The following is a 21,999-nucleotide window of genomic DNA, read 5'->3' as shown; positions in this document are numbered from 1 at the left end:
TCTTTTAATTTTAAAAACACCTTAAAATGATAGAAGCGATCTTGTGGTTGTGGGCAACTGCACCACTCTCCCTTTACACAGGTTTTGATAAATCTTCCCCATAATGCAGCAAAGACTATTGTTAGAGAATATTGCAGAGGTTCTTGTGAAAGCCTTGTGCTTACCTGTTTTAGCAGATGAGACAGGCTTAAGGTTTCAGCCTTAATAATTCCTATTACTGAACGGGAATGATTTACCGTATTTTTCGCCCTATAGGACGCATCGGCGTATAAGACTCACCAAATTTATAGGTGCAAAATCTAAAAAAATAAAGATTTTGAACCCAATAGTGGTCTTCAACATGCGGACCTCCAGATGTTGCAAAACTACAACTCCCAGCATGCCCGGACAGCCGTTGGCTGTCCGGGCATGCTGGGAGTTGTAGTTTTGCAACATCTGGAGGTCCGCAGATTGAAGACCACTGCATAGGAGGTAATACTCACGTGTCCCCGCCGCTCCGGACCCGTCACCGCTGCCCTGGATGTCACTCCATCGCTGTCGCCGTCGCTCCGGAACGTCTCTGCTGCCGGCCGGGTATCCTCGCTCTCAGTCGCCGCCATCACGTCGTTACGCACGCCTACGAGACAACGTGATGACGAGGAAGGAGAGCGCCGGCCATACAGGGGATCCCTGAACGGAGAAGACACCGAGGAGGCAGGTAAGGTCCCTCCCGGTGTCCTGTAAGCACTAATCCGGTGAAATCGCGGCGGTCCCGAACAGCCCGACTGAACACCCAGCTTTGATCGCCGCGTCTGAAGGGTTAATACAGGGCATCACCGCGATCAGTGATGTCCTGTATCAGCCGCGGGTTCTGGCCGTTGATGGCCGCAGGGACCGCCGCGATAGGGGTGTATTCGCCGTATAAGACGCACCGACTTTCCCCCCCCCCCCCCCAGTTTTGGGGAAGAAAAAGTGCGTCTTATACGGCGAAAAATATGGGACTCATGTGGCCTACATTTCACATGAATCCTCTGGCTTTGCAGAGAGAGATGATGGGACCAACCTAATCACATGACTGGACTCCAGCAATCAGAAGCCTGAACTGCTGAGACACATAAGTGGGTTGGTTTCAGTTCACATCATGTGCAGTTTTAATGCATTTTCTTATTTGTGTTTTTAAGAAAAATGCTGCCATGACGCAAACGTGATTTCACTTTTAATCACTATTGTTTTATAAAGATGTGAAGTCTCCAGGCTGTGTTTACACTTTGCAATTTTTACCCATTTTTACTCAGTTTTGGCCATGTTTTTTCTGCAGTTTTCCAAAATGGCTGTAAAAAGGAATTTATGTTGTGAGTTAAGTTTATCTGAGAGCTAACCATATGGTCATGGTACAGAAGAAAGTAGCAAAAGCAATTTGAATTTGAAGCAATTTGAACACAATAGGGTTCTTGAGTGTACAAAGCATAAAAACCCTTGGTTCTTCAGTCATTGGTTAGCCCAGTGTTTGCCAACCAGGGTGCCTCCAGTTGTTTCAAAACTACAACACCCAGCATGCGCAGACAGCCTTTGGCTGTCTGGTCATGCTGGGAGTTGTAGTTTTGCAACAGCTGGAGGCACCCTGGTTGGGAAACATTGGGTTAGCTCACAGCTGGAGGAAAAATCCTCCCACTGTCAGCTTGTGTCCCGCTACTGTCAGTGAGGACAAGCTGGGAGTTGTAGTTTTGCTAATGCTAGGGGAGATGTGAGCAGACAGCATACTGAGGGAGGGGGCGGAGACCTGCACAGTGAAGCCACACCCCCTCCTTTTGAGAGAAATTCAGACTAGTGAGCTAAATTAAAAGTGTAATAAAAAAAATAAATAAAGGTGCTAGACACATAAAAATTAGATGTACATGGCCAGGATTAGGTACTGAGTGATATATAAAAAAAAAAAAAAAATTTTTGGGTTTGATCTGACGGGTACACTTTAAGGCCCAGTTCAAGGTGTTAGAGGGCCTAGGGATGTAGACAACACCTTTTAGACAAAAAGTTTTTAAGTTTTTGTGACACGCGGTGTATTTTGCTGCATATTTAGCTGTGTATTCCCTGCAGCTGACTTTGCTACCTATCGACTTCAGTGGGTAGGAAAAATGAAGCGGCAAAATACTGCACGTGACACTACCCTAAGTCTTCATATTGAGAAGGTTGAACAAAGTGGAAAGGATCCTCATGTGTCCATTCACATTTACGTTATGAGGTCCGCTAGGAGTCTTCATTGCAGATTTTGTTGTATTTGAAGCCATGCTCTTAAAGTTTTGGTCAACAAAATAAGTCAGTGGGTTCTGTCTTGCACTGTTTGGGTCTGTTGTACAGTAGATCTAGCAGCTATGCCGGACTAGAAAACCAGAATTGACAACCCAGATGTAAACTCAGCCTAAGCATGTCTATTTGTAACCACTAAAACTACAGTGATCCCTCAACTTACAATGGCCTCAACATACAATAGTTTCAACATACAATGGTCTTTTCTGGACCATTGTAAGTTGAAACCAGACTCAACATACAATGTACAAACAGTCCATATCTGTGAAACGTGTCAATGGCTGGAAGAACTGACCAATCAGAATGGGCATTCACTGATAAAACCCCTGTATTACTGAAGTATATGCACTGACTGGTGTCTGGTAGCGCCCCCTACAGTACAGGGAGGTATTACATGTTCTGTACTCTTTACCTGTACTAGGGTTAGCTGCTCTTTTGGGCACCAGGTGAGGGCGACTCCATGTTACTTTTTTGGGACATTGTGTGTTCTGTACAAGACCCTGAAGAAGCTCCTGTCCTCTACATAGACCAGTGTTTCCCAAGCAGGGTGCCCCCAGCTTTTGCAAAACTACAACTCCCAGCATGCCCGGACAGCCTTTGGCTGTCTGGGCATGCTGGGAGTTGTAGTTTTGCAACAGCTGGAGGCTCCCTGCTTGGGAAACACTGACATAGACAATGATTTACAGCTCCCAGCAGATCTTTCCTACTTTTATATGTAAGGATTTGCTTTATCTGTATTAGTTATCTACTTATTTTTCTTTCATTCTCACTTTTTCCTATTTTTGGATGACATTTTGGTCCCTATAGAACCAATTACCAGGTTTCCATAGAGTTCTGGTCTCAACATACAATGGTTTCAACTAGAGATGAGCGAACTTACAGTAAATTCGATTCGTCACGAACTTCTCGGCTCGGCAGTTGATGCCTTATCCTGCGTAAATTAGTTCAGCCTTCAGGCGCTCCGGTGGGCTGGAAAAGGTGGATACAGTCCTAGGAGACTCTTTCCTAGGAATGTATCCACCTTTTCCAGCCCACCGTAGCACCTGAAGGCTGAACTAATTTACGCAGGATAAGTCATCAACTGCCGAGCCGAGAAGTTCGTGACAAATCGAATTTACTGTAAGTTCGCTCATCTCTAGTTTCAACTTACAATGGTCGTCCCAGAACCAATTAATATTGTAACTTGAGGGACCACTGTACTTGGAGCTACCTTGGGTTGTATCCTGAACGGAATCACAAGCAGGATTTTATGTAAAAAACATTCACTCTTGCATTTTGTTCTTTTCTATACAGGAGTCCAGCCCATTCCTTCTCAGGGAGGGAAGCTTGAAATAGCTGGGACAGTGGTTGGCCAATGGGCAGGAACAAGACGTGGCCGAGGCAGAGGACCATTTCCACTGCAGGTGGTTTCTGTTGGTGGACCAAATAGAGGGTATGTAAAGTCTGACTCAATACTAACATGGTGGGTTCAAATAGAGAAAACAACAGACATGGTCGCACATCCACAACATGCACCTTGATCTAATGCTTCTCAACAACATTTATAAAACTAACAGGTCGTAGTGTACTTTATGATCATGAAGTGCAAGCCCACCAGCCACGTCATGGCCACTTGTAAGTAGTGGGTCCCGAACATCCCTAGCATAAAATGGCGCAGTACTGAGTGGCGACCACTGCCGCCGCAACACTAGTGCCCACAGGGGAATGACACTCTACTATCCACTTGATGCCTGTCTTTCATATTATCATGGCATGCTGGGTGTTATAGTTTCACAACTGGAGAGTCCCTGACTGGAGCCTCTCCTACCTCATCTAGGTGATCGCAAATAGACCTAGTTATGTTTTACAGCCGGCTATTCCTGTCCAAATTGTATGATGCTTAATTCATATTATCTAAAGTGAAGGTTCATTATGCAAAAAAAAAAATGTATGAAGTTCCTCAGATGTACTTAGGATGATTGTACATGAAGGTGTTTCCGTTTTAGGGGGGGGATGGCATAAATGTGATTCGCTGTATTTGCTTACAGACGCCCCAGAGGAGTTATATCGACTCCAGTTATAAGAACATTTGGAAGAGGGGGCAAATATTATGGAAGAGGAGGATACAAGAATCAAGGGCCATCTCAGGTAGGTAGTTAACCACTTCTGGAGGACTTGACATGGGAGAATCATTATGGCTCAGATTAAGCAAAACTTCTAAAAAAAAATAAAAGTAAAAACTGTACGATCTTTCCATAGCAGCCAATCATCTCCGCTTTCATTTTACCATTTTATTGGAAAACAAAAGCTGACCTGTGATTGGTTGTAATGGGCAACTTAGTTTTTTTTTAGTTTGAATAGATCCATCCCTAGCCTTGTAAGTATAGTGATGGTTTTGTGTTTGGTATTGCAGCTCAGCCCCCTTATAAGTGAAGAGAATAGGTAATGTCACTGTGTCTAGAAGAAAGTAGCCTTCCAGAACAAAAGGATCTTGCATGTCTTAAGCTCACTGCCTGATCTTTCTCTTTTTTTGTCGTGTTGTAAGGATAGAGTCGGGAGGCTCCCATTCTGTTTGTGGGCCAGTCCCTCTAAAAGTGTAATTGCTCTAAAATGAAGCTATACAACAGGTGAACAAGGCTGAGCTGTATTACCTAACATAATCACCTTTTAATGCCTGGATCAGTGTTTCCCAACCAGGGTGCCTTCAGCTGTTGCAAAACTACAATTCCCAGTATGCCTGGACAGCCGAAGGCTGTCCAGGCATGCTGGGAGTTGTAGTTTTGCAACAGCTGGAGGCACCCTGGTTGGGAAACACTAGATAAACAATGAAGCTATCAAACAAATGCTTAAAGGGAAAACGGTCAGCTTGTTCACTCACACTAAAGCCAATACACTGGGTTATAGTGTGGGTGAACAGGATTCAAACAAGGGGTCACTTACTTATTTTTGTCAACTGGCTGCCGAGATATATGCTTCTAAAGTTCTGGGATTTCTATAATGAATAAGCGTACTGAAGGCGTCTCCCCCACCCGCTGGCCGCCTCTCTCTCCCGGAGTAAATCTCCTAAGCCCGCCTCTCTCTCCCGGAGTAAATCGCTCCCGCCTCTCTCTCCCGGAGTAAATCTCCTAAGCCCGCCTCTCTCTCCCGGAGTAAATCGCTCCCGCCTCTCTCTCCCGGAGTAAATCGCTCCCGCCTCTCTCTCCCGGAGTAAATCGCTCCCGCCTCTCTCTCCCGGAGTAAATCGCTCCCGCCTCTCTCTCCCGGAGTAAATCGCTCCCGCCTCTCTCTCCCAGAGTAAATCGCTCCCGCCTCTCTCTCCCGGAGTAAATCGCTCCCGCCTCTCTCTCCCGGAGTAAATCGCTCCCGCCTCTCTCTCCCGGAGTAAATCGCTCCCGCCTCTCTCTCCCGGAGTAAATCGCTCCCGCCTCTCTCTCCCGGAGTAAATCTCCTAAGCCCGCCTCTCTGCTTTGCATATTCATTAGCTTCAACTCCACGTCCTAGTGACGAGGAGTCACAGCTCACATGATCGCAGTGCTCTGTCATGCGCCACTTTATTTTCCCCAGCTCTCACGTCATCAGGACAGCGTAAGGGGGGGGGGGGCGGGGGGTTTTGGGCGCTCTGCTGCGAGGCCGCCATCCTTTCCCGAAAGTGACACAAGCTTTGGGCATTTCCGGAGAAGGCGGGCACAAGGGAGGAAGAAGGGGAGCGCTGCGATTGGTTGCGCTCTGAGAGAACCAATCATGGAGTGTTGATTGGAGGGAGCGGGACTAAGGCGGAGGTAGAGGAAGGTGATTGGAGGGGGAGAGCGGGCTTAGGTGTGATGTTCGCAAACAATTCAGGGAGGTGTAGCGAGAGACCGACGCAGAGCGCTGCGATCACGTGAGCTTTGACTCTTTATCCCTAAGATGTGGAGTTGAAGCTAATGAATATGCAGAGGGTCGGGCTTAGGAGCTTTACCTCGGGGGAGAGAGGCGGCCAGCGGGCGGGGGAGACGCCTTCACTGCGCTTATTCATTTTGGAAATCCCGGAACTTTAAAAGCATATATCTCGGGAAACAGTTGACAAAAATAAGTAAGTGACCCCTCGTTTGAATCCTGTTCACCCACACTATATATAACCCAGTGTATTGAGTTTATTGTGGGTGAACGAGCTGACAGTTTTCCTTTAACCCCTCCTTTTTGCTTATCATCGATAATCTGTCCTAAGGATAGGCCATTAGCTGAAAATCCTGGAAAGTTTTGGGAATTGTTTTTAATAGGGAGCATGACTTACCTTTATTTCTATCTGTAGACCAAGCCGGCATATGCCACTTCTGCAGCCGAAGTGGCCAAAGAGCTTAAGACGCAATCCGAAGACTCCAAATCATCTGCTGTGTCTTCAGATGGATCTCTGACTGAGAACGGAGTGGCAAATGAGGAAACACAAGCTTCCCAGCTAAATGGGGGCTCAGGAGAAGTCCGGCCTTCTAATCACTCTGAAAGTGCCTTAAGCAGTGACTCTAAACAGTGCAATACGAATCCTCACTTAAATGCAGTAGCTCCAGACAGCGGCCGCCGCGAAGACGAGACTCTCGAGGCGGCTGTCTTACAAAAAGAAGAGTAAACTTATTTTTCTAGAGGGTGAAGGATGTTAGACAGTTCAGGGTTAGGAATATCTGGAAAGATGGAGAGCCTACAGTTATGTACATTTTTTCCTTTCCGTAAGCGAAAAATGAGGATTTGGAAATTCGGATCCCTCTTCTGATGTCAGGCTAAAAAAAATAAATAAAAAAAGAGAAAAGATTTTATTTTACTTTTTAACCAGTTTGTAGTCAAAATGCTACTGGGATAAATCACAGCTGAATAAAAAGAGCATTTGACTCCCATAGTTAAAGAAACATACACAGAGATGAAACTGGTTATAACAACAACAAGAAAGACAAAAATAAAACCGCTTGTTCTGTTTCTTGCGATACCAGAACACAAATTTTTGGCAGTTTTTTTCAGTATATATATATAGCTTAAATATAATTTGTAGTATCTGGCACCATATGTATGCCATTATATTTGATTTTACATTACTGTGTCACAAGATAAAAAGAAAAAAAAAATCTGAAACTTTGGTTTCCGGATTATGATACTGAAATATGGCACAAGCATTTTTTTTTTCCTTTTCATTCTTTATTATTTCATCGCTGTTGACGTGGTTTTTTTCTTTTTTCTACTAAAGACGTGCAACTTATTGGAACACAAAAAAAATAGTGTAACCTTTGCAGATTTTTGCTGATATTTTAAATACTCATTACTCATACTATTCAAGCAAGTTAGAAAATCATAGGGGAAAAAAAAACTGACCTTTTTTCTGTTTTTTTATTTTTTATTTTTGTTGTTTTTTTTTTCTCTGAACCGAGAAAAACGGGCGTTCTCAAAGTTTCCGTGATACTGTTATACCATGCATCCGTGATCAATGAAGTTGTGTGGTTTTTGAATCAGATGTAGACCATTAGTGCTACTATTGACCGCATGGTTCATCATTTTAAGGTGTGTAGTTAATATTATGCATGTTCTTGTCCTATTTCTACCATTCTTACAAGTTCTGTGCCCATCTGCAAAACAAGAAAAAAAAAAACTAATAATCAGTAATAGTTCTATGAAAGATGTTACTTATGTTTAGTCATTGACTGATCTCTCTCTAACCTTTAAAAAAAATTTTGTGATTATTGACCTCTGTTGCATTTATCCTAAAAACAAAAAAAAAAATTATCTAGCCGTTTAAATATCAACGTTTCCCTGGTGTATCCATTGCTGTATTGCATTATTGTTCTTTGTTGCTGTTTTCACATTAGAAACTATGAATTCTGTGATAAAAAAAAATCATAAAGTGCTTTGATCTTTAATCCTCCCCACCCCCCCACTTCTTTAGCAGGACAGGTTTGCTGGTTCCTGGAGTCTCTTCTCTTTCAGGAATGTAGCGCTTTCCTTCCGAAAAGTACACCTGTATCATTTTGATGTTTTTGTTAGTGTTTCCAAAAACTTTTAAATGTACTTTTTTGGAAAAAAAAAATCCAAAATCATTTCTTTCTCTTCGTTTTCATATAATTCTCCTGATGCTCTTCATCACTCATTAGTGATCAGAAATGAGGTGTAACTCCCCCATTCCTTGCCCGCAAGAGCTGAGTAGGTATTTTTAAATGTGTAAGTTGAAAGGAGTTTTGCCCCCACTCATGGACTGTGCAAGAATGAACTACTGTTGGCTTTGACTGGAAGTCGGTGGATTGTGGTGCGTTATGTTTGAAGGCTATTGAATGCAACTTACAATGCTTAATAAAAATCTTTATTCTTTTAGTATAAATCCGGACTTCTTGTTTTTTTTTTATTGCTTTATGTTGTGTTTATTTTTTTGTGTTTTTATGGTTTTTCATCGTTGACAAATCTGTTAGAAAATCCTCTTCAAAATTTGATCATAGGGTGTCCGATTGCTGAGCCCCCACTATACAAAGAAATGGGTGGGCACCACCTTCTATTACATGGAGATATATGCAAATGCAAATGGAATATTCAAAACAGCCACATAAAAGAAATATCTATTATGCAATGAAGAACTGTACATCCCAGCAATATATGTTAATTATAGCATTATGGGGGAGATTTATCAAAACCTGTCCAGAGGAAAAGTTGCTGTGTTGCCCATAGCAACCAATCAGATCGCTTCTTTCATTTTTGAGAAAGGCCTCTGAAAAATGAAAAAATGTGATCTGATTGGTTGCTATGGGCAACACAGCAACTTTTGGACAGGTTTTGATCAATCTCCCCCTTAGCCTTTATTCCAAAAATCCACATACTACATAGATATCCTTTTGCACATGTCCCAAAAAACAACTGGTAATAAAAAATACTAACACATAAAATGTAGTAAAACATACAGACAAACTTCTCCTGGCTTGTTCCATGGATCTTTCAGTGTCAAAACACTCAGACCCTGACCAATCAAAATGTTTCATATGTCTGTCAAAAGTTGTTTTAGGGTATGTTCACACTGCTTAATTCCCACAGAATTCTGTGAGCCGAATTCCATGAGTGGAATTACGCACAGTGAACATTAGCATCTTCCGCTAGACCCGTTCACACTGAGGAATTTCGGTGTCGGACAATTCCACTGCTGAAATTGTTCTGCGCAAAGAAAGAACATGTTCATTGTTGGCGCAGAAGTTGGCGAGCACTGCATAGCTGTCAATGGGGACAGTGAAGTGCTGCGCGGTGGCTGCCAGATGGAATCTCTGCGAGCGGAGATTCCGCAGTGTGCACATACCCTAAAGTTGCAGTGTTTTTATTGTGCTAAAGTAAAACAAATATTTTGCCCATAAGTGTATCAAACCAGAGATAATCTAGTCTGAAAACATTGCTGTTAAAAATAGGCTGTGGACACAAAGGACTTGTGCCACTAATAGTGTTTATTACTTATCCGCACGATAGGTGATCACACGATTGTCGGACGGCCAGGACCCACAACAATCCATGCTTCACAGTAGGTCCAGTGTTTTTTTTTTCTTTGTACTCTTCATTTTTGTGTCTGCGGACATAGAGCTGAAAGATGAGACAAAATTGAAGCTTTTTGGCAAATCAAATCAGGTCTGTCTGCAGACGCAAAAATAAAGCGTACAAATAAAATAACACTGGGGGACATTTATGAACACCTGTGCAGAGGAAAAGTTGACCAGTTGCCCATAGCAATCAATCAGATCACTTCTTTTATTTTTCAGAGGCCTTGTTAAGAATGAAAGAAGCGATCTGGTTGGTTGCTATGGGCAACTAGTCAACTTTGTCTCTCCACAGGTTTTGATAAATCTCCCCCATAGAGAGTAGAGATGAGCGAACTTCCAGTAATTCGATTCGTCACAAACTTCTCGGCTCGGCAGTTGATAACTTATCCTGCATAAATTAGTTCAGCTTTCAGGTTCCCCGGTGGGCTGGAAAAGGTGGATACAGTCCTAGGAGACTCTCTCCTAGGACTGTATGCACCTTTTCCAGCCCACCGGAGCACCTGAAAGCTGAACTCATTTATGCAGGATAAGTTATCAACTGCCGAGCCGAGAAGTTTGTGACGAATCAAATTACTGGAAGTTCGCTCATCTCTATTAGAGAGTAAAAAAAAAGTGAAAAAGCCCCTCCCTCAATAAAAATTTAAATCACCCTTTTATCCATTTTACTCAAAGCTCAAAAAACAATTATTATACATACGTAAATGTCCAATCTATCAAAATAAAATGTTAAGGTTCCTGTACAGTGAGCTGCATAAAAGTGGGGGGAAAAAAAGGAAAAATTTGCTGCTTTTTGGTGATTATGGCTTTCAGTCTGGCCACAAAACCGGATACAGGGCAAAAATGAGCCAACTGGAGTCACTATCTGACTCTGGTCGGCTTATTTAAATATATGAGATTTGGCGTCAGGTTCTCCAGCCGGATTTTGCGAATGTGGTGTAAATGCACCCTTACTCTGTGTTGGGTGATGCTTCACATTGTACACTACTATAGATGGCATGAGGGCTTGCAAGGTGCAATGGGAGCAGAAATTAAATTAGCAGCAACATCACAGCAAGGAAAAGGTTACACTAAGTGATATGATGATGACGACAAGCTATAGGAAGGAGAGTTTACACTGCAGCACTATTTGCTCAATGGACAGCTGCAAAGGGAATCTTTGATATCTTTCTATATTTTGTTCTGGTCTAGCTGTTAGAGACAGAATTCCCTTGAAAACAGTGAACAGCACAAATATGTTACAAATCACATAGCCTATTACATGGAGGTAAGTTGTTTGAAACTATAGCATCAGGGTATCTGAGCTCTTAATCAGAAAAAAACAGCATAGACCATTATAACAATATTTTAAGATATTAGTACAGAATGTTTAGTAGAAATAGTAGAGAAGGGGGAGGGTGAGCTAGTACTACAGGGGCTGCAGTTACTTACAGCGTGGGCTGCAACAACATACAGGGGGGGGGGGGGGGCTATTACTACCTACAGAAGCTACTGTTACCTGAAGGGGGTGCTACTACCTACAGGGGATACTATTATCTACAGTTGGGGCTGCTACATCATATGGGGTGGAGGTGGCTACCACTACCTACAGTGACTATTACCTACAAGGGGTACTACTACTTAATAGAGGGCTGCTACTATATACATGGGTGCTTCAACTTTTTACAGAGGCCTGCTACTACCTACAGGGGACTACTATGTACAGCATGACCTACCTACAGGGAGTAACTAATACTTATAGGGAAACCTGTTGGAGACAGCACTGGACTCCATAGCTGTACTTGTGATCATCCAGGAATGGCAACCCCGAGAAGCATACAAGACAAGTAGTAGATACAGCTAGAGATGAGCGAACTTACAGTAAATTCGATTCGTCACGAACTTCTCCGCTCGGCAGTTGATGACTTTTCCTGCATAAATTAGTTCAGCTTTCCGGTGCTCCGGTGGGCTGGAAAAGGTGGATACAGTCCTAGGAGACTTTCCTAGGAATGTATCCACCTTTTCCAGCCCACCGGAGCACCTGAAGGCTGAACTAATTTACGCAGGAAAAGTCAACTGCCGAGCCGAGAAATTTGTGACTAATCAAATTTACTGTAAGTTCGCTCATCTCTAAATACAGCACCAAAGAGCTGAAGACTAAAATTCGTGATGGAGTGTGACTTTATTCGCTCCCCAAAGTGCGACGTTTCGGCAACAAACTGCCTTTTTCAAGCATAACAAAGAAAGTGACAATGTGCATATATATAGGAACAAAGGTGTTTACAGATTGGTTAAATAGTAGGTGTCTCACATGTGTCATTACATCTCTCTTCATCATCCATTGGCTAAAACATGTTACTATAGTGATCCATGTATACAAAAAATATAATACATTAAAATATCAGTTACATCAATTGACTGTGCATATAAACATCCGATGAGCTCACTGGGACTTCACTTACATATATCCATGTCTCTGATTGCTGCCTCAGCATACCGATCACTCAGTTTCTACATGTCTCCATGCTGTGTGGTGGCTTGGAAACAAATACTTTGTGTACAGGGCGTTACTCGTATCAACTGAGCCGCCTAGGTCAGCTGATGAGCTGACGTCATGACACATTTGGCCGTGGCCTCTCTATGCGCATGTGTCAAGCGCATGCGCTGATTATGGGACATGCGCATGACCATGGCAATAGCTTTAAACACTCACGAGTCCAACCTGACTTCCATATAAGTGTAGTGTATATGACACCAATATATAATAATCAATATGGCTAACAGGGCAAACAAATTTGGCAGAAATTGTTTTCATTTGAGTGAAATAGAAGAAGTGTCACATTGTTACAGGGATCAACGTATCCCGTTATACATTGACAACCAGTTTACATTTTATCACGTGAAGTCCTTGGTAAATTCATCATCTGATGTAATCTTCATTTAAAGTGATAGCCTCCATAAAGTGATATAGTGAAAGTGTCTCTAAAATAAATAGAATTTTTTTTTTTAAGAAAAAATTAAAAACAACCATGAACCTTATATTGCACCATGTATATATTGTACAAGTACTGGATGTAAAAAAAAAAAAGATTAATAAAAATATAATATAAATAAAATAAGAAAAAAACAAAAAAAGGAACATTTAAATAAAGATAACAATAAAAAGAGGAAAGAAAAAAACAAATGAGGAATCCATGATAGCCTACATAAATGGTTTCAGGCCAAAATCCATGTTTAACCCCTTAGGGTACATCGTGTTGAATGTGTAGAACCATTTCAACTCCTTCTATCGCAATAATCACCCCCTCTTCTCAAGGGGGGCACCTGATCAATAACAGTTTCACCTACACAATAAAGCCCACATGGGCATGAAAATAAATAAATTGCAAAAGATGAGTGGCATGTAAACCTTCCACGTATTTTAAATGGTTTAATCATCCACATACGGGTAAAGGAATCACCCTTAATCATAGAATTACAATGGCTACAACTTAAAGGGGTACTCCGCCCCGGCATCTATGGGATAGGGGATAAGATGTTAGAACGCCGCGGTCCCGCTCCTGGGGACCCCGCCATCATTACTGCACAGAGCGAGTTTGCTCTGTGCGTAATGACTGGCGATACAGGGGCCGGAGCAGCGTGACTTCAATGCTCCGTCCCCTTAATGCAAGTCTATGGCAGGGGGTGTGATGACCGCCACGCCCCCTCCCATAGACTTGTATTGACGGGGGCGGGACGTGACGTCACGAGGGGCGGAGCCGTGACGAAACGATGCTCTGGCCCCTGTATTGCCCGTCATTACGTGCAGAGCGATCTCGCTCTGTGCAGTAATGATAGCGGGGTGCTGCAGCAGCGATCCCGGGGTCCCCAGCAGCGGAACCCTGGCGATCTGACATCTTATCCCCTATCCTTTGGATAGGGGATAAGATGTCTAGGGGCGTAATACCCCTTTAACCTCTTAAGGACCAAGGGCGTACAGGTACGCCCTTGGTCCTGCTCTCCTGATATAACGCGGGGTTACACAGTAACCCCGCATCATATCGCGGCGGGCCCGGCGTCATAGTGAAGCCGGGACCCACCTCTAATAGCGCGCAGCGCCAATCGCGGCGCCGCGCACTATTAACCCTTTAGTCGCGCGCTCAGAGCTGAGCCGCGCGGCTAAAAGTGAAACCAAAGTGGCCGGCTAGCTCAGTCGGGCTGTTCGGGATAGCCGCGGCTAATCGTGGCATCCCGAACAGCTGACAGGACAGCGGGAGGGCCCCTACCTGCCTCCTCGCTGTCCGATCGCCCAATGACTGCTCAGTGCCTGAGATCCAGGCATGAGCAGTCATGCGGCAGAATCATTGATCACTGGTTTCTTATGAGAAACCAGTGATCAGCATAGAAGATCAGTGTGTGCATTGTTATAGGTCCCTATGGGACCTATAACACTGCAAAAAAAAGTGGAAAAAAAAAGTGAATAAAGATCATTTAACTCCTCCCCTATTAAAAGTTTGAATCACCCCCCTTTTCCAATAAAAAAATAAACAGTGTAAATAAAAATAAACATATGTGGTATCACCGCGTGCGGAAATGTCCGAATTATAAAAATATATCATTAATTAAACCGCTCGGTCAATGGCGTGCGCGCAAAAAAATTCCAAAGTCCAAAATAGTGCATTTTTGGTCACTTTTTATATCATTTAAAAATGAATAAAAAGAGATCAATAAGTCCTATCAATGCAAAAATGGTACCGTTAAAAACTTCAGATCACGGCGCAAAAAATTAGCCCTCATACCGCCCCATACAGGGAAAAATAAAAAAGTTATAGGGGTCAGAAGATGACAATTTTAAACGTATTAATTAGTTATGATTTTTTCCAGAAGTCCGACAAAATCAAACCTATATAAGTAGGGTATCATTTTAATCGTATGGACCTACAGAATAAAGATATGGTGTCATTTTTACCGAAAAATGTACTACGTAGAAACGGAAGCCCCCAAAATTTACAAAACTGCGTTTTTTTTTTTTAATTTTGTCGCACAATGATTTTTTTTTCCGTTTCACCGTAGATTTTTGGGCAAAATGACTGACGTCATTACAAAGTAGAATTGGTGGCGCAAAAAATAAGCCATCATATGGATTTTTAGGTGCAAAATTGAAAGAGTTATGATTTTTTAAAGGCAAGGAGCAAAAAACGAAAATGCAAAAACGGAAAAAACCCCGGTCCTTAAGGGGTTAAACATGGAAAATTACCTTGTTTAATTTCTGCAAAAGTATTTTGCCTTACCTTATTTTTAAAGGAACCTACATCTGATCGTATTAGGCGATCCTTAAGGTTACTGCCTTTACGGTACGCCATCACAGGTGTTTTTTTTTAATGTAAATTTTTATTAAAGATTTCAAAAGGTTACAATACAAAAACAGAATCGGTCCATGAAACATCAGTGAGATACAAGAGGTCCATAACAGAACAGACATTCGGGTATCGTTAAACAAAACAGTGCTTAGGCAATCATAAGAGCCCAGGATAAACCCAGGGAATAGCTAGAGAAAATGGAGGACAGCGCCTCGTGTAATTCCGACGGGTCACGTATTGTGTGAAAAACAGCAGGTAATATGCTCACCTTACGTGAACCTTGGGTTCATGCATATAACCCCTCCGTGTTGGGGTACTGGTGGATAATCCGGAGCTGCAGCCTGCAGGTCGTGGCCGGGATCCTCCTGGGAGTCGGCAAGTACATAAAGCAGGATACGGGAAGAAAAAAAGGATCTTTGTACCAGCGCTGCTTGGAATGTCAGATGGTCAATGAAGATGCCAAAAGTATAATCCAACGATATTTTATTCAGACACATACATTTGGGGGTGATACAAGGACAAGACGCGTTTCGGGAGTGAGCCCTCCCTTTTTCAATTGTGGACGTATGCAGTCTAGACTCATGTAGCGACTCGTAACGATGACCAAAGGAGCGTTTATAATAGAATAGAGGTCTGATAGGAGACCCTTTGTCTGTGGTCTTGAATGGCATAACCGCTCAAAGGCCGTACGCATAGAAACCACAAGAGTGCCCAGGGTTGACTGCATAAAATGCCTGAGCTGGAGATACTGAAGTCGCTCGGAGGAAGGGAAGACCAAACCAGGAAACCAGGTTCTCAAAGGATAGGAGAGTACGAAAGAGAGGGTCGACTAGATCCGCCCAGCAAAAGAGACCCTTACCCGCCATTCCCTAACCATTGGGGACATCAGGCCTGGGAGGAAAGCAGGGTGGTAGAGAAATGACCGGAGGGGAGATACATGGGAGAAAAGCTGGAATTTCCTAGAGCAATATCCCCAGACGTATCTAGAGAAGGACATGGGTCCGAGCAGTGGGCCTGATGGAACCGCTGGAGGAAGAGCGCTCCAGAGAATCGTGTTAGGATGGAAGGGAGCCAACCACAACTTCTCCAGCTCCATCCAGCGGCTGTAGGCACGATAGGTGGCCCAAGCAGCTAAATGGCGCAAATGAGCGGCCCAATAGTATTTAGTTACATCCGGTACCGATAAACCCCCCATGTTACGGCTTGCCAGCATAACCGATATTGGGATGCGATGCCTCTTACCGTCCCAGATAAAATGAAAAATAGCGGATGGAAACGCACGCAGGACAGCTAACGATACTTGAATAGGCAACGTTTCAAAAAATAAAGCAACTTGGGAAGTATAGTCTTCTTAACCGCCGCAATCCGACCGAAAAAGGAAATATATTGGATCGACACTTATCCATAAGCAAGCAAAGATGTCAGAAAAGAGGGCAATAATTTGCAGAGTAGAGAGATGAGTAGCTAGGAGTGAGATGAACACCAAGATAAGTAATGGCAGAGGGAGACCAGCGAAAAGAGTTAGAACCACGCAGCTGGGCAGCGAGAGGAGGGGGAAGATTCAAGGACAGAACCTCCGTTTTAGAGAGGTTAATCTTATAACCAGAGACAGTGCCGTAATCGAGGAGGCTTTTATAGAGGTTTGGAAGAGAGGTCACAGGTCTAGTGAGAGGAAGAAGAACATTGTCAGTAAAGAGGCAGATTTTAAATTCCCTGTGGTGGAGAGCAATGCCAGAGATGTCCACGCTCCCCCGGATCAAGGCACCAAGAGGCTCGATACATTAAGCAAAAATTAGGGGAGATAGTGGACACTCCTGCCTAGTCCCATTAAACAGAGGGAAAGAAGAAGAGGAGGCATGAGGAAGTTTAAGAGAGGCTGTAGGGAAAGAATAGAGACCCTACAGCGCTGTGAGGAAGGAAACCGTAAATTTCTTGAGAGTAGCAAAGAGAAAAGGCCAGCCTAGCCTGTCAAAGGCCTTTTCAGCATCCAGACTAAGAACAACAGCCTGCTCAGACCGTCAGTTAACCAAATCAATCAAGCTAACTACCCGCCTCGTGTTGTCAGGGCCGGTTTTAGGCTTAGCGTGGCCCTGGGCAAAATCAAAAGAGGGACCCCAAAAGCCGTAATAGTGCACTAACCAGATTTGCACATTTTTGGTCACTTCAAATACCATAAAAATATCAAAAAAGCAAAAGTCCCATCAAAACAAAAATGGTACCAATAAAAGCTACAAATCACAGTGCAAAAAATGACCCTCATACATCCCCATATACAGATAAAATAAAAGCATTATAGGGTTCAGAATAGTACAATTTTATTTGTGTATAGTTCCCCCACATTAGGTTGGCAGTATAGTTCCCCCACATTAGGTTGGAAGTATAGTTCCCCCACATTAGGTGCAGTACAGTTCCCCCACATTAGGTGCAGTACAGTTCCCCCACATTAGGTTGGCTGTATAGTTCCCCCACATTAGGTTGGCTGTATAGTTCCCCCACATTAGGTTGGCTGTATAGTTCCCCCACATTAGGTGTAATACAGTTCCCCCCACATTAAGTGCAGTACAGTTCCCCCACATTAGGTTGGCTGTATAGTTCCCCCACATTAGGTGCAGTGCAGTTCCCCCCCACATTAGGTGCAGTACAGTCCCCTACATTAGGCGCAGTACAGTTTCCCCACATTAGGTTGGCTGTATAATTCCCCCCACATTAGGTGCAGTACAGTTCCCCCCACATTAGGTGCAGTACAGTTCCCCCACATTAGGAGCAGTACAGTTCCCCCACATTAGGTGCAGTACAGTTCCCCCACATTAGGTGCAGTACAGTTCCCCCACATTAGGTGCAGTACAGTTCCCCCACATTAGGTGCAGTACAGTCCCCCCACATTAAGTGCAGTATATTTCCCCCACATTAAATGCAGTATATTTCCCCCACATTAGGTGCAGTATAGTTCCCCCACATTAGGTGCAGTATAGCTCCCCACATTAGGTGCAGTACAGTTCCCCCACATTAGGAGCAGTACAGTTCCCCCTCATTAGGTGCAGTATAGTTCCACACATTAGGTGCAGTATAGTTCCCCACATTAGATGCAGTATAGTTCCCCCACATTAGGTGCAGTATAGTTCCCCACATTAGGTGCAGTATAGTTCCCCACATTAGGTGCAGTACAGTTCCCCACATTAGGTGCAGTATAGCTCCCCACATTAGGTGCAGTATAGTTCCCCACATTAGGTGCAGTATAGCTCCCCCACATTAGGTGCAGTATAGTTCCCCCACATTAGGTGCAGTATAGTTCTCCCCACATTAGGTGCAGTATAGTTTTCCCACATTAGGTGCAGTATAGTTCCCCGACATTAGGTGCAGTATAGTTCCCCCACATTAGGTGCAGTATAGTTCCCCCACATTAGGTCCAGTAATGTTCCCCCACATTAGGTGCAGTATAGCAGTATAGCTCGGAGCTATACTGTACCTAGTGTGGAGAACTATACTGCACCTAATGTGGGGAACTATACTGCACCTAATGTGGGGAGCTATTAGCTCCCCACATTAGGTACAGTATAGTTCCCCACATTAGGTGCAGTATAGTTCCCCCACAGACATACAGCCTTCAGCCATATACAGTGTATGGCTGGAGGCTGTATGTCTGTGTACTGCCCCACTTCAGTGTTTTCCGACCACCAGTCCTCTGGTCCGGGGTCACGATCTACTGCTATGGCCTATAAACCATAGCAGTAGGTCCCGGGACTGGAGGAGCGGTGGTCGGAGCACGAAAGATGACGTGCTGCCAGCTGGTGCTGGTGACTTACCATGCCAGCCGGTGCACGTCCTCCTCGATGCTCCACTCCACCATTGCTATAGGCGCACGCTTGGGACGTCAGTGACATCGCTATGTGCGCTACCTCCCGGCGGCCCCTGCGTTTGTAAAGTTAACGTGGTGGTCACTGCAGAAAGGTAACAACATCCTTGTGTCCCGAAAAGATCTTTCGGGATACAGGGATGTCCAGAATGTGACGGGGCCCCCTGCGGGCTGCTCAGTGGCGGCCGCAGATCCCCCCCTGGGCTTGATTTGGGTCTGCCCAGGCACACCCGGAACACCCTGTGAGCACGCCTATGCTGAGCATCCGACAGGGGGCCCCCTGGGGGATGGGGGCCCTAGGCAATTGCCTGGTTTGCCCCGCCCTAACGCCGGCCCTGCGTGTTGTCACCCCCCCCTGTCGGCAGGGAATAAAACCCACTTGATCCTTATGAATGAGAAATTTTTGAGAACAGCTTCAGATCGGTGTTAAGTAAGGCTATAGGCCTATAACTGGAGCAGTCATGCGGGTCCTTAACCAGTTTCGGAATAAGGGTAAGCAGGGAGTGTAGAAAGGACTGCAGGAGCCCTCCACCCCCATGAAAGAGTTAAAGAGGGAGACCAGATGAGGAAGAAGTAAAGGAGCGAAAGTCTTATAGTACAAATAGGTGAAACCATCTGGACCCGGGGAACACCCCGAAGGGAGGGACTTTAAAACCTCCTCAAGTGTTCATAGTAGCCCGAGGGACGGCAAATGGCACTCTGACAGAAAGGAGTCCAGGAAAGCATCACGTTCCCCAGAGTCAGAGGGGAGCTGAGAAGGAAGAGAGTAAAGCTTAGAATAATAATCCCGAAAGAGGCGAGAGATAGCATCAGGGTGATACTGATACTGATATTAAGCGCTGAGGAATCTGTAGGCGCTATATAAATAAATTATTATTATTAATAAATAAATTATTATTATACTGAAGAGTACCAGAAGGGTCCCTCAGAGCCGAGGGCGTCTTGGCCGCAACACAATCTCTCAAATGTCTAGCTAGCATGGAGTGGGCCTTGTTAACCTTCTCATAGAATCTTTGTTTGGCATAGAGGACCTGCCGCTCCACTTTGCAGAGCGCAAGCTCACCCAGCTGTGGACATATACGAGCAAGGTAGCTTCAAGGTCACAAATTTGCATTTGCAATTCCCGTGTTCGAGCCAGAGCATCACGCTTCAAACGAAAGCCCAGGGCTCTACAATGTCCTCTACTTACTGATTTGTGCGCCTCCCAGAGGACCGCCTGAGAGGAGACGGAGCCCTGGTTAAGGGTGAAATACTCGACTATAGAAGCCTGGATCAACTCCCGGGAAGGCAAAGACTTAAACAGAGAGTAGTTGAGCCTCCAATGACAGCAGCGAGGAGAGGAGGAAAGAGGAGAGAAAGAAAGTATCACAGGACTATGATCAGACCAAGAAATAGGATCAAGAGAAGCAGAGGAGAGCATGCGGACCATGGGAAGATTACCGAAAAAGTAGTCTATGCGAGTATGTAGTTTATGCGGGTGTGATTTAAACGAGAATGATTTATCGGTAGGGTGATTAATCCTCCACAGATTGTATAAGGAGGACGAGCGAATCAACCGCCGAAACAGGGAAGCGAGGCGAAATTGGGCAGGGGGCGGGGGTGGGCCAGAGACAGAAAAACGGCCCATGGAGGGGGAGAAAATAAGGTTAAAATCACCTCCAAAAAGCCAAGCCGACGGGGGATATTTACTCAACCTGGCCAGGACCCGACGCAAGAAGGGTATCTGGGATGAGTTAGGGGCATATACATTACACAGGAGAAGGGGCCTACCCCCAGGGAGCCCCCCACTATCACGCATCGGCCAAGGGGGGTCTGAGTAGGAAGAGGATACTTGGACAGAGCACGTCCTGGAGATTAAGATTGCCCCCCTGGCCATCTTCGTATCTGAAGAGGCCGAATAGGCAAGGGGGTAAAGATGGTGTAGGAATTGGAAACAGATACAGGAAGACAACAACCAATCAAGGAGGTAACCCTTGACCACAAGGCCAAGGAGGAGGCACAAATTAAGAACATGAGTAATGTGTGATAACCCCACCAGGGAATCATGGTATTTGAGAAGGCCTCAGTGGGGAGATCAGAGGCCATCACCAGAGTAAGTTAAACCAGCTCGGAAGGATCCACCCCACAAGGCCATGCCAAAGACTGCAAGAAAAAAGTGACCACCAAAAAGTATGCATTACAATGAAATAGAAGCTACAATAGTTCAAAAAACAAAAAAAAACAGTAAGAATAAGGAAGGCAACTCGTGGTCAAACAGGAGAGTAGGACAAAGTCCGCCAATAGCAAGGGAACACCCGTAAGCCCCTAGCCCCCATTTCACGGGGGTGCAGGAGGGAAGGGGGGCCTGCCAGTGGGGGATGCCTTCCTGTGCCCACCAGACCGCTGATTGCAGACTGGCTGCCACACAGGGGGGAGAAGAGGGGGAGCAGGGGAGAGACCCCAGTCCACCACTTGAGGGGCAGAGATATCCAGAGAGGAGCAAAAGGATGGAATGTCAGAGTAGGCTCTCAACACAGCAAAGCGTCCATCTTTGCGGGCTTGCAGGGCGAAGGGAAAGTTCCAGTGGTAGGGGATGTGGTGCTGTCTGAGAACAGCCAGGAGAAGTTGAAGCAAATGTCTCTTCCTTAAGGTAATCCAAGAGAGATCCTGGTACAGCTGAATGGGAGCTCCATCAAAATCAAAGCTCCGCTGGGAGCGAGCCTTAGCCATGATAGCTTCCTTGAGCTGGTAGTCATTAACAGATGACATCCCTAGGGGGACTGTTGGAAGGCTTGGGGCGGAGGGCCCATTGAGCCCTATCCAGTTTAATCCAGACAGGCGGAGATTCGCAAAGAAGCATAATAAAGATGGCTCTCCAGGGTCACCGGAAGGTCCTCGTCACGGGTAGCTTCAGGGAGACCCCTCACTCGGATATTGTTCTGGCGCCCCCTATTATCGTGGTCCTCCAGGTGGTTATGCATATCACTGAGGAATTCTGATTGGGAGGCAACGGTGGACTGAAGCTGTACAATATACACCCTGGTAGAATCATGAGTCTCTTCCAAAGTCT

The 21,999-nt window shown here is 44.8% G+C and overlaps 1 protein-coding gene across 1 annotated transcript in view; it reads left to right on the top strand.

Annotated features, from left to right (window-relative positions):
• Positions 1-8,593, top strand: part of FAM120A (family with sequence similarity 120A) — a 72,997-nt gene extending 64,404 nt beyond the window's left edge. The window contains exons 15-17 of the mRNA XM_056524319.1: positions 3,577-3,715; positions 4,311-4,410; positions 6,554-8,593. Of these exons, the coding sequence (XP_056380294.1) occupies positions 3,577-3,715; positions 4,311-4,410; positions 6,554-6,865 (551 nt within the window). The 3' untranslated portion in view covers positions 6,866-8,593. The remainder of the gene's footprint in view (positions 1-3,576; positions 3,716-4,310; positions 4,411-6,553) is intronic.
• The last annotated feature ends 13,406 nt before the right edge of the window (positions 8,594-21,999 follow it).

Source organism: Hyla sarda, chromosome 6 (assembly GCF_029499605.1).
Source record: "Hyla sarda isolate aHylSar1 chromosome 6, aHylSar1.hap1, whole genome shotgun sequence".
NCBI lineage: Eukaryota > Metazoa > Chordata > Amphibia > Anura > Hylidae > Hyla > Hyla sarda.
Note: the sequence above shows the minus strand (reverse complement) of the source record. Positions and strands in the feature narration are given on the sequence as shown.